At 42.8% G+C, this 14,663-nt stretch overlaps 1 protein-coding gene across 1 annotated transcript in view; it reads left to right on the forward strand.

Annotated features, from left to right (window-relative positions):
* Positions 1–14,663, forward strand: part of EFCAB6 (EF-hand calcium binding domain 6) — a 423,875-nt gene that overhangs the window by 280,958 nt on the left and 128,254 nt on the right. Inside the window, exon 18 of the mRNA XM_053719700.1 lies at positions 11,338–11,573. Within this exon, the coding sequence (XP_053575675.1) occupies positions 11,338–11,573 (236 nt within the window). The remainder of the gene's footprint in view (positions 1–11,337; positions 11,574–14,663) is intronic.

Below are 14,663 nucleotides of genomic sequence, written 5' to 3' on the forward strand. Positions count from 1 at the left end.
TCTTCTGACACCTTTTTTCACCCTGATATTTCTCCTACTGTTCCTTGTTCCCTTGGCAGAATGACTGGAGGATGAGGGAAGTGGGGGAGGTATTTGAAGCCTTTGGCTGGGGTGTCTTTGCCTCCTCCTGGTGGCCAGGTTCTGAATTCCCAAAAGAAATGAATGCAGCTGTGGAGTCTTCCCATCAGAAGAAAAGAAAATTATCAGGGGCGCGATCAAAAATAAATAAAATTACAAAATTTTAAATAAATTACACCTAATCCCTATGAAAATAAAAAAGCCCTCCCAAATAAAAATACCCCCTAATCTAATAAACTACCAGTAGCCCTTAAAAGGACTTTTTGCAGGGAATTGCCCCAAGATAATCAGCTCTTTTGCACAAAAAAATACACACAGCCCCCCTACCAGTAAACCCCCCACCCACCAAACCCCCCAAAACAAAAACTAACACTAAAAATGCTAAACTACCCATTGCCCTGAAAAGGGCATTTGTTGGGCATTGCCCTTAAAAGGGCATTCAGCTCTTTTGCTGCCCACCCTATCTAAATAAAATAAATCCCCCCCAAAAAAACCCATAAAAAAGCCTAAGTCTATCCCCCAAGATTTCAGTAGCTCTTATCCTATTGGCTGATTTGAACAGCCAATAGGATTTCAGTAGCTCTCATCCGATTGGCTGATTTGAATTTGAAGGCTCAAATCAGCCAATAGGAATTCAAGGGACGTCATTTTTAATCGCGTACCTTGAATTCCTATTCAGTGTACGGCGGAGATGGTATGAAGAGGATCCTCCACGCTCCATGGCTCCGCGGTCGCCGGTCTTCAGTTCCAGAGTCGCCGGTCTTCAGTTCCAGAGTCGCCAGTCTTCAACTCCGCCCTCCGCTCCGCACCGGCTGGTTCCTGGAAGAAGAAAGAAGAGGTCGCTGCTTGGAAGAAGACTTCACCGCCTGGAACAGGACCTTCTCCGCTGGACTTCAGGACAGGTGAGGACCACTTGGGGGTTAGACTTAGGCTTTTTTAAGGTTTTTTTGGGGGGATTTATTTTATTTAGATAGGGTGGGCAGCAAAAGAGCTGAATACCCTTTAAAGGGCAATGCCCAACAAATGCCCTTTTCAGGGCAATGTGTAGTTTAGCGTTTTTAGTGTTAGTTTTTGTTTTGGGGGGGTTTGGTGGGTGGGGGGGTTTACTGGTAGGGGGGGCTGTGTGTATTTTTCTTCTACTAGATACGACGAGTCCACGGATTCATCCTTACTTGTGGGATATTATCCTCCTGCTAACAGGAAGTGGCAAAGAGCACCACAGCAGAGCTGTCTATATAGCTCCTCCCTTGACTCCACCCCCCAGTCATTCTCTTTGCCTACACTAAGTAATAGGAAGGGTAAAGTGAAAGAGGTGATAAAATGATAGTTTTATTTTCTTCAAGCAAGACTTTTTTATTTTAAATGGTACCGGTGTGTGCTATTTTTTCTCAGGCAGCAGATGGATGAAGATTTCTGCCTGGAGACTGATGATCTTAGCAGTTGTCACTAAGATTCCCACAGAATGGCTGAGGAGTACTTGAGAAGCTTCAGTGTGAGGAACGTTTTTCATGCTACAAGCATTGAGGTATGTTCAGTCATTTTTTTCTGGAGAGACTGTGGTATTTCAGAACTGACTGACATAGTTCCCTTAAGGGAAGGGGTAAGCAGTAATCCTACATGTAAAGAAGGGGGTATTACTGAAACCTGTTTATTATGAAACTATTGAAACTGTTATCATAATGTTTTGTGGGCAAAACGTTTTCATGTTTTTGAGGATATTTAACGTTTTTATGTACAAACATTTTTTGTGATGATGGCACTATAAGGGTTCACATGGCTTTCATTTATGGATGGGTTATATGAAAACCCACATGGCTAGTTTGCTAGACCGCTTTGCAGCGGTTCCCATTAGGCATGAGAGACATCGATATTGATGGGCGGGGCCTATTTTCGCGCCTCAGATGCGCAGTTGAATTGATTCTGAAGACAGCAAGCTCCAGCTTCGGTGGGCCTAGGCTGCAGGTTTAGACAAACAAACAAAAGATAGTGTGTCTTACAGACCCCTGAGGGCAGGTAGGCGCCACAGCAGAGCTGTGGTGAGGTGCAGGGGGTTGATTTGTTACTTTAATAAACGTTTTGAGTAACGTTTTTTTCTATAAAGGGTTAACTTTTCCTTACTTGTGGTGCAATCTTAGCTGACAAGATTAAACACATATATGCAAAAATTGTGATATTTATTACATTTTAAGACAGTTTTGGAAAACTTGTATGCTTTTTTACTCTTAAAGGCGCAGTACCATTTTTTCAGATTGTTTTTTTTTTCACTAAATAAAGTGTTTTCAGGACTTTTTGTGGTTATTACTAGCCTGTTCAACATGTCTGACATTGAGGAAAGTCAATGTTCTATGTGTTTAGAAGCCATTGTGGAACCCCCACTTAAGATGTGTTCCTCATGTACTGAAAGGGCCCTACATTGCAAAGAACATATTTTAAGTGATAAAAGTATGTCTAGGGATGATTCTCAGCCTGAAGAGAATCAGGTTATGCCATCCAATTCTCCTCAAGTGTCACAACCTTTAACGCCTACTCAAGCGACGCCAAGTACATCTAGTGCGTCTAATTCTTTTACTCTGCAAGATATGGCTGCAGTTATGTCTACTACCCTTACAGAGGTATTGTCTAAACTGCCAGGTTTACAGGGTAAGCGCAGTAGGTCCGGTACTAGAGTAAATTCTGAGCCCTCTGACGCTTTATTGGCCATCTCCGATGTACCCTCACAGTGTTCTGATTTGGGGGTGGGGGATTTACTATCTGAGGGAGAGCTTTCAGGCTCAGGAAAGATGTTCCCTCTAACAGACTCAGATGTGACGTCCTTTAAGTTTAAGCTTGAACACCTCCGCTTGTTACTCCGGGAGGTTTTAGCGACTCTGGATGATTGTGACCCTATTGTAATACCACCAGAGAAATTGTGTAAAATTGATAAATATCTAGAGGTCCCTAATTACACTAATGTTTTTCCAGTCCCTAGAAGGATTTCGGACATTGTTACTAAGGAATGGGATAGACCAGGTGCTGCTACCAAGACAGCATGAAGGGGCAGCCCCCGATCCAGGACCGGATCTAGTAGGGGGCAGACTTTCTCTCTTCACTCAGGCTTGGGCAAGGGACGTTCAGGATCCCTGGGCATTAGAAATCGTGACCCAGGGGTATCGACTAGAATTCAAGGATTTTCTCCCAAGAGGGAGATTTCATCTTTCACGTTTGTCTGTAGACCAGACAAAAAGAGAGGCGTTCTTACGCTGTGTAAAAGACCTATATACCATGGGTGTAATCTGTCCAGTTCCAAAACTAGAACAGGGGCAAGGATTTTACTCAAATCTGTTCGTGGTTCCAAAAAAAGAGGAGACCATTCGAACTATTTTACCAATGATCCAGGAGGGTCAATATATGACTACCGTGGACTTAAAGGATGCGTATCTTCACATTCCTATCCACAAAGATCATCACCAGTTTCTCAGGTTCGCCTTCCTGGACAAACACAGTTTGTGGCCCTTCCTTTCGGGTTGGCCACAGCTCCCAGAATTTTCACAAAGGTGCTAGGGTCCCTTCTGGCGGTTCTAAGGCTGCGGGGCTTAGCAGTGGCGCCCTATCTGGACGATATTTTGATTCAGGCGTCAACTTACCAGCTAGCCAAATCTCACACAGACATTGTGTTGGCTTTTCTGAGAACTCACGGGTGGAAGGTGAACATACAAAAGAGTTCACTAGTTCCACTGACAAGAGTTCCTTTCTTAGGAACTCTGATAGACTCGGTAGACATGAATATTTTTCTGATAGAGGTCAATCTATATCCCAGGAGTAGAGAACTGGGAAGCGGATTTTCTAAGTCGTCAGACTTTTCATCCGGGGGAGTGGAAGCTCCATCCGGAGGTGTTTGCGACATTGATTCGTCAATGGGGCACACCGGAATTGGATCTGATGGCATCTCGTCAGAATGCCAAACTTCCTTGTTACGGGTCCAGGTCAAGGTATCCCCAAGGAGTACTGATAGATGCTCTAGCAGTATTCTGGTCGTTCAAACTGGCTTATGTGTTTCCTCCTTTTCCACTCCTGCCTCGTCTGATTGCCAGAATCAAACAGGAGAGGGCTTTGGTAATCTTGATAGCACCTGCGTGGCCATGCAGGACTTGGTATGCAGATCTAGTGGAAATGTCATCTCTGCCACCATGGAAACTGCCACTGAGACAGGACCTTCTCTTTCAAGGTCCGTTCCAACATCCAAATCTAAATTCTCTGCAGCTGACTGCCTGGAGATTGAACGCTTGATTTTATCTAAGCGGGGATTCTCTGAGTCGGTCATTGATACCTTGATTCAGGCTCGGAAGCCTGTCACTAGGAAAATTTACCATAAGATATGGCGTAAATATCTTTATTGGTGCGAATCCAAGGGCTACTCATGGAATAGGGTTAGGATTCCTAGGATTTTGTCCTTTCTCCAAGAAGGCTTGGAGAAGGGATTATCGGCTAGTTCCTTAAAGGGACAAATTTCTGCTTTGTCAATTTTACTACACAAGCGTCTGGCGGATGTCCCAGATGTTCAGTCTTTTTGTCAGGCTTTAGTTAGAATCAAGCCTGTGTTTAAACCTGTTGCTCCGCTATGGAGTTTGAATTTAGTTCTAAATGTTCTGCAAGAGGTTCCGTTTGAACCCATGCATTCCATAGATATTAAGCTTTTATCTTGGAAAGTTTTGTTTTTAGTTGCTATCTCTTCTGTTCGAAGAGTTTCTGAGCTTTCTGCGTTACAATGCGACTCGCCTTATCTTATATTCCATTCTGATAAGGTGGTTTTGCGTACTAAACCTGGATTCCTTCCTAAGGTTGTTTCAAATAAGAATATTAATCAGGAAATTGTTGTTCCTTCTCTGTGTCCTAATCCTTCTTCTAAGAAGGAGCGTCTGTTACATAACTTGGACGTGGTTCGTGCCTTGAAGTTTTACTTGCAAGCGACCAAAGATTTCCGTCAAACATCTTCTTTGTTTGTTGCCTATTCTGGAAAACGTAGAGGTCAAAAAGCTACGGCTACCTCTCTTGCCTTTTGGCTGAAAAGCATCATCCGTTTGGCATACGAGACTGCTGGACAGCAGCCTCCTGAAAGAATTACAGCTCACTCTACTAGAGCGGTGGCTTCCACATGGGCTTTTAAAAACGATGCTTCTGTTGAACAGATTTGTAAGGTTGCGACTTGGTCCTCCCTGCATACCTTTTCCAAATTTTACAAATTTGATACTTTTGCTTCTTCTGAGGCTATTTTTGGGAGAAAAGTTCTTCAAGCAGTGGTGCCTTCCGTTTAGGTATCTGTCTTGTCCCTCCCGTTCATCCGTGTCCTGTTGCTTTGGTATTGCATCCCACAAGTAAGGATGAATCCGTGGACTCGTCGTATCTAGTAGAAGAAAAGGAAATTTATGCTTACCTGATAAATTGATTTCTTCTATGATACGACGAGTCCATGGCCCTCCCTGTCATTTTAGACAGATTATATTTTTGTTTTCAAACTTCAGTCACCTCTGCACCTTTTTAGTTTCTCCTTTTTCTTCCTATACCTTCGGTCGAATGACTGGGGGGTGGAGTCAAGGGAGGAGCTATATAGACAGCTCTGCTGTGGTGCTCTTTGCCACTTCCTGTTAGCAGGAGGATAATATCCCACAAGTAAGGATGAATCCGTGGACTCGTCGTATCGTAGAAGAAATCAATATATCAGGTAAGCATAAATTTCCTTTTTTGTGCAAAAGAGCTGAATATCTTGGGGCAATGCCCTGCAAAAAGTCCTTTTAAGGGCTACTGGTAGTTTATTAGATTAGGGGGTGTTTTTATTTGGGGGGGGGGTTATTTTCATAGGGATTAGGTGTAATTTATTTAAAAATTTGTAATTGTATTTATTATTTTCTGTAATCTTAGATTTTATTATTTTCTGTAATTTTTGCTTAAAGGGACAGTCTACTCCAGAATTATGATTAGACTGCCCCTTTAATTTATACTTAGTTTATTTTTATTTTTTAAGTAGTGTTAGTTTTTTTAAAATGTAATAGTAACGTTAGTATTTTGTAGATAGGTCATTTTAGTTCATTTAGGGGGGGTTAGGTTAGGGGTTAGGTTTATTGTGTTGTGGGCTATAGCGGTTTAGTGGTTAATACTTGATTAGGTATATTGCGTTGTGGGTTAATGGCGGATTAGGGGTTAATGGTTTTAATAGGTAGTTTGCGATGTTGGGGTTGGCGGATTTAGGGGTTATTAGACTTTATTAGTTATTGCGGTGGGGGGTTGCGGTTGACAGGTAGATAGACATTGCGCATGCGTTAGGTGTTAGTTTATTTTTGCAGGCATTTTCGGGAGTTACGGTGCTCCCATACTCAGCGCAAGGCTTGCTGCGGCTGCCTTTTATGGGGAGGTAAAAATGGAGTAAGATTTCTCCATTTTCGCCACGTAAGTCCTTGCGCTGGATATTGGATACTGATTTGCGACGCGGTTCTATGTTAGCTTATGGGAGTAATAATTGCGGGCGACGGGGGACATATACGCACATAAGTTGTATGCTACGCCGTATATGTAATACCAAAATTGCGTAAAATCTGGCGGCGGAGGATTTTGCGGGCGACGCTGCATATGTAATGGAGGCCCAGGTAAGCATAATTTATGTTTTTATTAGACAGTGTTATTATGAGTGTAACTATACTTTGTTATGTATTTTTGATGTGTTTTGTGCAACTTCTTAGTTTTGTAAAACAGTTAACCAGAGCTCTGAAATTGCGGTAATCATTTTATCGTAATTTGCGATTGCTTTCAGCACGTAATATGAGCAGTAAGCACGACAAGCACAAACCCTTGTTGCTCATGCCCAAACCTTTGCACTCCACTCGTAATCTGGCCCACAGTATATACACCTACACAAGCACACTGATTCACATATACATACACACAGAAATGTACACACACTTGTACGTAGATACACATACATACAGATACTTATGTATATTTATCTACATACACACACCCACTTATGTACATACACACATATACATGCACATATTCATGTACATACAGTATTTACACCCATACAAGCACACAGATACACGCGCACACACATAGATATGTAGATTTATCTACATACACACACACAAGCACACATATGTATGTACATACACACACATACATGCACAGACACGTGTACATACAGTATATACACCCATACAGGCACACAGATACACGCACACACACACATACATACATACATACATATGTAGATTTATCTACATACACACAATGACAAATACACGTACACAAACACACACATTTATCTACATAAACACACATATAAATGCACAGACACATGTACATACTGTATATACACCTACACAAGCACATTGATTGTATACACATACAGATACACATGCATATGTATCTACATACACACAATGACAAATACACACACTTATGTACATACACACATATACATGCACATACTCATGTACATACAGTATATACACCTACACAATCACAAATATGCAAGCACACATATGAAAACACATACACATGTACATGTATCTACATACACACAATGACAAATACACACACAAAAGCACACACATTTATGTATATAGACTCACATATATGTACAGACACATGTACATACAGTATATACACCCATACAGACACACATATACATACACACACATACATATGTAGATTTATCTACATACACACAATGACAAATATACACACAAAAGCACACACATTTATGTATATAGACTCACATATATGTACAGACACATGTACATACAGTATATACACCCATACAAACACACAGATACACACACACACACACACACACACATATGTAGATTTATCTACATACACACACACAAACATGCACACTTATGTATATAAAAACACACAAAGGGTTTCCAGGTGTTCAGTATTCAACTGGACAGTCCAGTATTTTAGCAGGCTGTTTCATTTGTATTTAAGTCTATGAATGTTAGCTAAATGTAGAAGGCCAATATATGTCTAAAAGCCAAATAGGTACAATTATTGATTTGTATGTAACTGGCAGCCAAGGGATAACATTACTGCGTAGTTGTGAAAAATATACATTATTGGTTTAAGAATGGGGGCTGAGGTAGAGCTTTTTCCTTTTTTTGCGTTCCATTGAAATCTATGGGGGAATACGTTAACATGGTCGCGATATTCTAACTCCGGGTTAGCACGCGTGCAAAAACTTTTTGTTTCCCGACACGCACTAGAAGCCTATGTCTAGCGGAGTTAATGGGCGAATAGGAGCGCAAACTACTGCTCCACTCATAATGTTTAAATGAGGGTTAGTTAAAACAAATTGAAATATATATTCCAACTGTTTATACTGACAGTCTGCAACGTGCACACACACAAACACAGTCACACACAGTCACAAGCACAAATACCTCTACATACACATACGCATGCACACACAAACACAGTCACAAGCACAAATACCTCTACATACACAAATGCATGCACAGACCAACACAGTCACACACAGTCACAAGCACAAATACTTCTAGTCTACATACACATGCACACACAAACACAGTCACACACAGTGACAAGCACAAATACCTCTACATACACATACGCATGCACACACAAACACAGTCACAAGCACAAATACCTCTACATGCACATATGCATGCACAGAGCAACACAGTCACACACAGTCACAAGCACAAATACTTCTAGTCTACATACACATACGCATGCACAGACAAACTCAGTCAAACATAGTCACAAGCACAAATTCCTCTACATACACATACGCATGCACACACAAACACAGTCACAAGCACAAATACCTCTACATACACACACGTATAGTTACACACAGTCAAAATCACAAATACCTCTACATACACACACAAACACAACATTGTCACACACAGTCACAAGCACATATACCTCTATGTACACACACGCATACACAAACACAACACCGTCACAAGTACAAATACCTCTACATACACACACACAATCACAATCACAAATATATCTCTTCATACATACACACTAGCGCGCACACACACACAATCACAACACAGTCACACACACAAATACATCTCTACATACACACGCGCATGCACACACAAACACAACACAGACACACATATTCACAAGCACAAATACATCTCTACATACACACACTCACACGCACACACAAACACAACACAGTCACACATAGTCAAAAGCACATATACATCTCTACATACCCACACACAAACACAACACAGTCACACACAGTCACAAGCACAAATATGCCTCTTCATACACACTTAAATCTATATATACATATATACACTTATACACATATCTACACAAACATACATATGCACACACAGTCACACGCATATCAACCTATATATACATACCTATGCACATACGTGTACACACGCATGCACACACAGTCACACACTTACAGTATCCCACAAAAGTGAGTAGACCCCTCACATTTTTGTAAATATTTTGTTATATCTTTTCATGTAACAATAATGAAGAAATTACACTTTGCTACAATGTAAGGTAGTGAGTGTACAGCCTGTATAACAGTGTACATTTGCTGTCCCCTCAAAATAGCTCAACACACAGCCATTAATGTCTAAACTGTTGGCAACAAAAGTGAGTACACCTCTAAGTGGAAATGTCCAAATTGGGCCCAAAGTGTCAATATGTTGTGTGGATACCATTATTTTCTAGCACTGCCTTAACCCTCTTGGGCATGGAGTTCACCAGAGCTTCACTGGTTGCCACTGGAGTCCTCTTCCACTCCTCCATGATGACATCACAGAGCTGGTGGATGTTAGAGACCTTGCGCTCCCCCACATTTCATTTGAGGATGCCCCACAGATGCTCAATAGGGTTTAGGTCTGGAGACATGCTTGGCCAGTCCATCACCTCAGATTCTTTAGCAAGGCAGTGGTTGTCTTGGAGGTGTTTTTGGGGTCGTTATCATGTTGGAATACTGCCCTGCAGCCCAGTCTCCGAAGGGAGGGGATCATGCTCTGCTTCAGTATGTCACAGTACATGTTGGCATTCATGGTTCCCTCAATGAACTGTAGCTCCCCAGTGCCAGCAGCACTCATGCAGGCCCAGACCATGACACTTCTACCACCATGCTTGACTGAAGGCAAGAAACACTTGTCTTTATACTCCTCACCTGGTTGCCGCCACACACGCTTGACACCATCTGAACCAAATAAGTTTATCTTGGTCTCATCGGACCACAGGACATGGTCTTCAGCAAACTGTTTGCTGGCTTTCTTGTGCATCATCTTTAGAAGAGGCTTCCTTCTGGGGCAACAGCCATGCAGACCAATTTTTTGCAGTGTGCGGCATATGGTCTGAGCACTGACAGGCTGACCCCCCACCCCTTTAACCTCTGCAGCAATGCTGGCAGCACTCAGACGTCTATTTCCCAAAGACAACCTCTGGATATTATGCTGAGCATGTGCACTCAACTTCTTTGGTCGACCATGGCGAGGCCTCTTCTGAGTGGAACCTGTCCTGTGAAACCGCTGTATGGTCTTGCCTACCGTGCTGCAGCTCAGTTTCAGGGTCTTGGCAATCTTCTTATAGCCTAGGCCATCTTTATGTAGAGAAACAATGTTTTCAGATCCTCAGAGAGTTTGTTGCCATGAGGTGCCATGTTGAACTTCCAGTGACCAGTATGAGAGAGTGTGAGAGCGATAACACCAAATTTAACACACCTGCTACCCATTCACACCTGAGACCTTGTAACACTGAGTCACATGACACCGGGGAGGGAAAATGGCTAATTGGGCCCAATTTGGACATTTCCACTTAGAGGTGTACTCACTTTTGTTGGCAACGGTTTAGACATTAATGACTGTATGTTGAGTTATTTTGAGGGGACAGCAAATTTACACTGTTATACAGGCTGTACACTCACTACTTTACATTGTAGCAAAGTGTCATTTCTTCAGTGTTGTCACAAGAAAAGATATAATAAAATATTTACAGAAATGTGAGGGGTGTACTCACTTTTGTGGGATACTGTATGTCTATTCAAACACACATAAGAACACACCTATACACACCTACATTTACATACACAAAGACTCATTACTCATTTTCAATAGCAATTTTAACTTAACTTCATTAGGTTCATTACACACAACTTGTCTTTGTCATTTCGCCATATGTTGTCCTGTAGCATTTAGTATTGAAAAGAGTGTTTACAATTCTGTAATGATCACATCTTTTTTATGTTTACTTCAGGACACGTACTCTGCTTTCTACAAGATAGACAGTAACCGTGACGGCTTGGTGACAATGAGCGATTTTAGACGTCTACTGGAAAGCTTTATGTTTATCATAAAACAGAGCGAGTTTGAGAGACTTCTGAGTCTATTAGGACTGAGTATTAATTCTACGCTAAACTACATGGATTTCCTTCATTTACTGCAGAAGCAAGAAAAAGCTGAGTGCCCTCCGTGGCTGAATTCCTTTTACAAGTAAGTTACTGTACCCTGAAGCCATCATGGCTTTTTATTGGTCAGCTCTCCGGTCCAACCCGGCTTTAGTTCTACCTGCAGAGCGGGTAACATTCTATTACGTTGCTCTGCCTTTTGTTACTCGTTCACGCTTGTGTAGAATCATCTCTATATGTGCCGGGCTATTGTACAGTACAGCGTGGGCTATGATTCTAAACACTAGAGCTGACAGACCTTGTATAGACAAGATCATGTTTAGGATTTAGTGAGCATCTCCATGTCTTCATTCCTGCCATTGAAGGGGTAGGACACCTAAACAGATTAATTTGTGATTCAGACAGAACAAATCATTTAAAAAAAGTTTCCAATTTACTTCTATTATCAAATTTGCTTCATTCCCATAATATTCTGTGTTGAAGAGATACCTAGGTAGACATCTGGATCACTAAATGGCAGGAAATAGTGCTGCCATCTAGTGCTCTTGCAAATGGGTAACATTCTTGCAAAACTGCTGCCATATAGTGCTCCAGAAATGTGCTTGCTCCTCCGCTTACGTCTGCTTATCAACAAAAAATACCAAGAGAATGAAGAAAAATTGATAATAGAAGTAAATTAGAAAGTTATTCTATTTGAATCATGAAAGAAAAATGTTGGGTTTCCCTTTAACATCAATAGTGGTGTGAGGTGCCCAATCCTATATTATAAAAGGCCAAGTGTGTTTGTCTGAAGCCGTCATGCGCAGTAGAGACAAACACACTTGGCCTTAGATTGACCTCCTCGCACGCGGACCTCCGTGCAGCAGCGCACAGCTGAGAATACACCTTGCACGCGCACCCACACACTTGGCCTTGCACGCGCACCCGACCTCGCACGCGCACCTCCGCAATTGAAACAGCAGCGCGAGACAGCTGACTCCAGACCCTGCATGAGGATCAGTTACAAGCGCAGCGCACAGCTGAGACACCTCGCACGCACACCTCCGCAATTGAAACCGCAGCGCGAGACAGCTGACTCCAGACCCTGCGTGAGGATCAGTTACAAGCGCAGCGCACAGCTGAGAATAGACCTCGTATGCCCACATCCGAAATTTAAACAGCAGCGCGAGACAGCTGACTCCAGACCCTGCGTGAGGATCAGTTACAAGAGGGGAGAAAGAGAGAGAGAGGGGAGATTGAGAGAGAGAGAGAAAGAGAGAGGGGGAGAGAGAGAGAGGGGAGAGAGAGAGGGGGAGAGAGAGAGGAGAGAGAGACAGAGGGGGAGATAGGGAGAGAGAGAGGAAAGAGAGAGAGAGAGAGGGGAGAGAGAGGAGAGAGAGAGGGGAGAGAGAGAGACAGGAGAGACAGAGGGGAGAGAGAGAAAGAGAGAGAGGAGATAGAAAGAGAGGGGAGAGACAGGGGAGCGAGAGAGAGAGGGGAGAGAGAGAGAGGGGAGAGAGACAGAGGGGGGAGATAGAGAGAGGAGAGAGAGAGAGGGGGGAGAGAGAGAAAGGAGAGAGAGACAGAGAGAGGGGGGAGAGAGAGAAAGGAGAGAGAGAGAGAGAGAGAGGGGAGAGAGAGAGAGAGAGAGGGGGGGGGGGAGAGAGAGGGAGAGAGAAAGAGAGAGGGGAGCGAGAGAGAGAGGGGAGCGAGAGAGAGGGGAGAGAGAGAGAGAGAGAGAGAGAGAGAGAGAGAGAGAGAGAGAGAGAGAGAGAGGGGAGCGAGAGAGAAGGGAGAGAGAGAGGGGAGAGAGAGAGAGAGAGAGAGAGGGGAGAGAGAGAGAGAGAGAGGGGGAGAGAGAGGGGAGATGGAGAGAGAGAGAGAGAGAAAGAGAGAGGGGAGATAGAGAGAGAGAGCGCAAAAGAGAGGGGGGGAAAGAGAGAGCGCAAAAGAGAGGGGGGAAGAGAGAGCGCAAAAGAAAGGGGGAGAAAGCTCAAAAGAGAGGGGGAGAGAGAGCGCAAAAGAGAGGGGAGAGAGAGAGAAAGCAAAAGAGAGTGGGAGGGAGAGAACGCAAGGGGTGGGACCACTGTACTGCAAAAAATGGCCTGTGTGAACGGGCTTTAGGACTAGTGCATATATAAAGCACTTAAAAGAACAGAGATGCAGGGTAAAGGGAAAGTCTAGTCAAAATTAAACTTTCATTATTCAGATAGGACTTATCATTTTAATCAAATTTGCTTTGTTATCTTGGTATTCTTAGTTGAAACTAAACCTAGGTAGGCTCATATGCTAATTTCTAAGCCCTTGAACGCCATCTCTTGTCACATGATTTTTTAATTGCTTTTCACAACAAGAGACTGATAGTTCATGTGGGCCATCTAAATAACTTTCGGCTATATTACGAGTTTTGCGTTAGGCTTCAAAAGCAGCGTTGGCTGGTCCCAACGCTGCTTTTTAACGCCCGCTGGTATTACGAGTCTTGCAGGTACAGGTGTACCGCTCACTTTTTTGGCCAGACTTGGAAATACCGCAAATCCACTTACGTAAATTGCGTATCCTCTTTTGTCAATGGGACTTGCAGAGCGCCGGTAATACGAGTCTGCCAAAAAGTGAGCGGTAGACCCTCTCCTGTCAAGACTGGTACCGCATTTTAAAGTCAGTAGTTAAGAGTTTTACACTACAACGCCGTAGCATAAAACTCTTAACTAAAGTGCTAAAAAGTACACTAACACCCATAAACTACCTTTTAACCCCTAAACTGAGGCCTTCCCACATCGCAAACACTAAAAGAAAATTTCTCCAACATAGGTGTGTCCGGTCCACGGCGTCATCCTTACTTGTGGGATATTCTCTTCCCCAACAGGAAATGGCAAAGAGCCCAGCAAAGCTGGTCACATGATCCCTCCTAGGCTCCGCCTACCCCAGTCATTCTCTTTGCCGTTGCACAGGCAACATCTCCACGGAGATGGCTAAGAGTTTTTTGGTGTTTAAATGTAGTTTTTATCCTTCAATCAAGTGTTTGTTATTTTAAAATAGTGCTGGTATGTACTATTTACTCTGAAACAGAAAAGAGATGAAGATTTCTGTTTGTAAGAGGAAGATGATTTTAGCAAACGTTACTAAAATCGATTGCTGTTTCCACACAGGACTGTTGAGATGAAGTAACTTCAGTTGGGGGAAACAGTTTGCAGACTTT

Source organism: Bombina bombina, chromosome 6 (assembly GCF_027579735.1).
Source record: "Bombina bombina isolate aBomBom1 chromosome 6, aBomBom1.pri, whole genome shotgun sequence".
In the NCBI taxonomy this organism is placed as follows: Eukaryota; Metazoa; Chordata; class Amphibia; order Anura; family Bombinatoridae; genus Bombina; species Bombina bombina.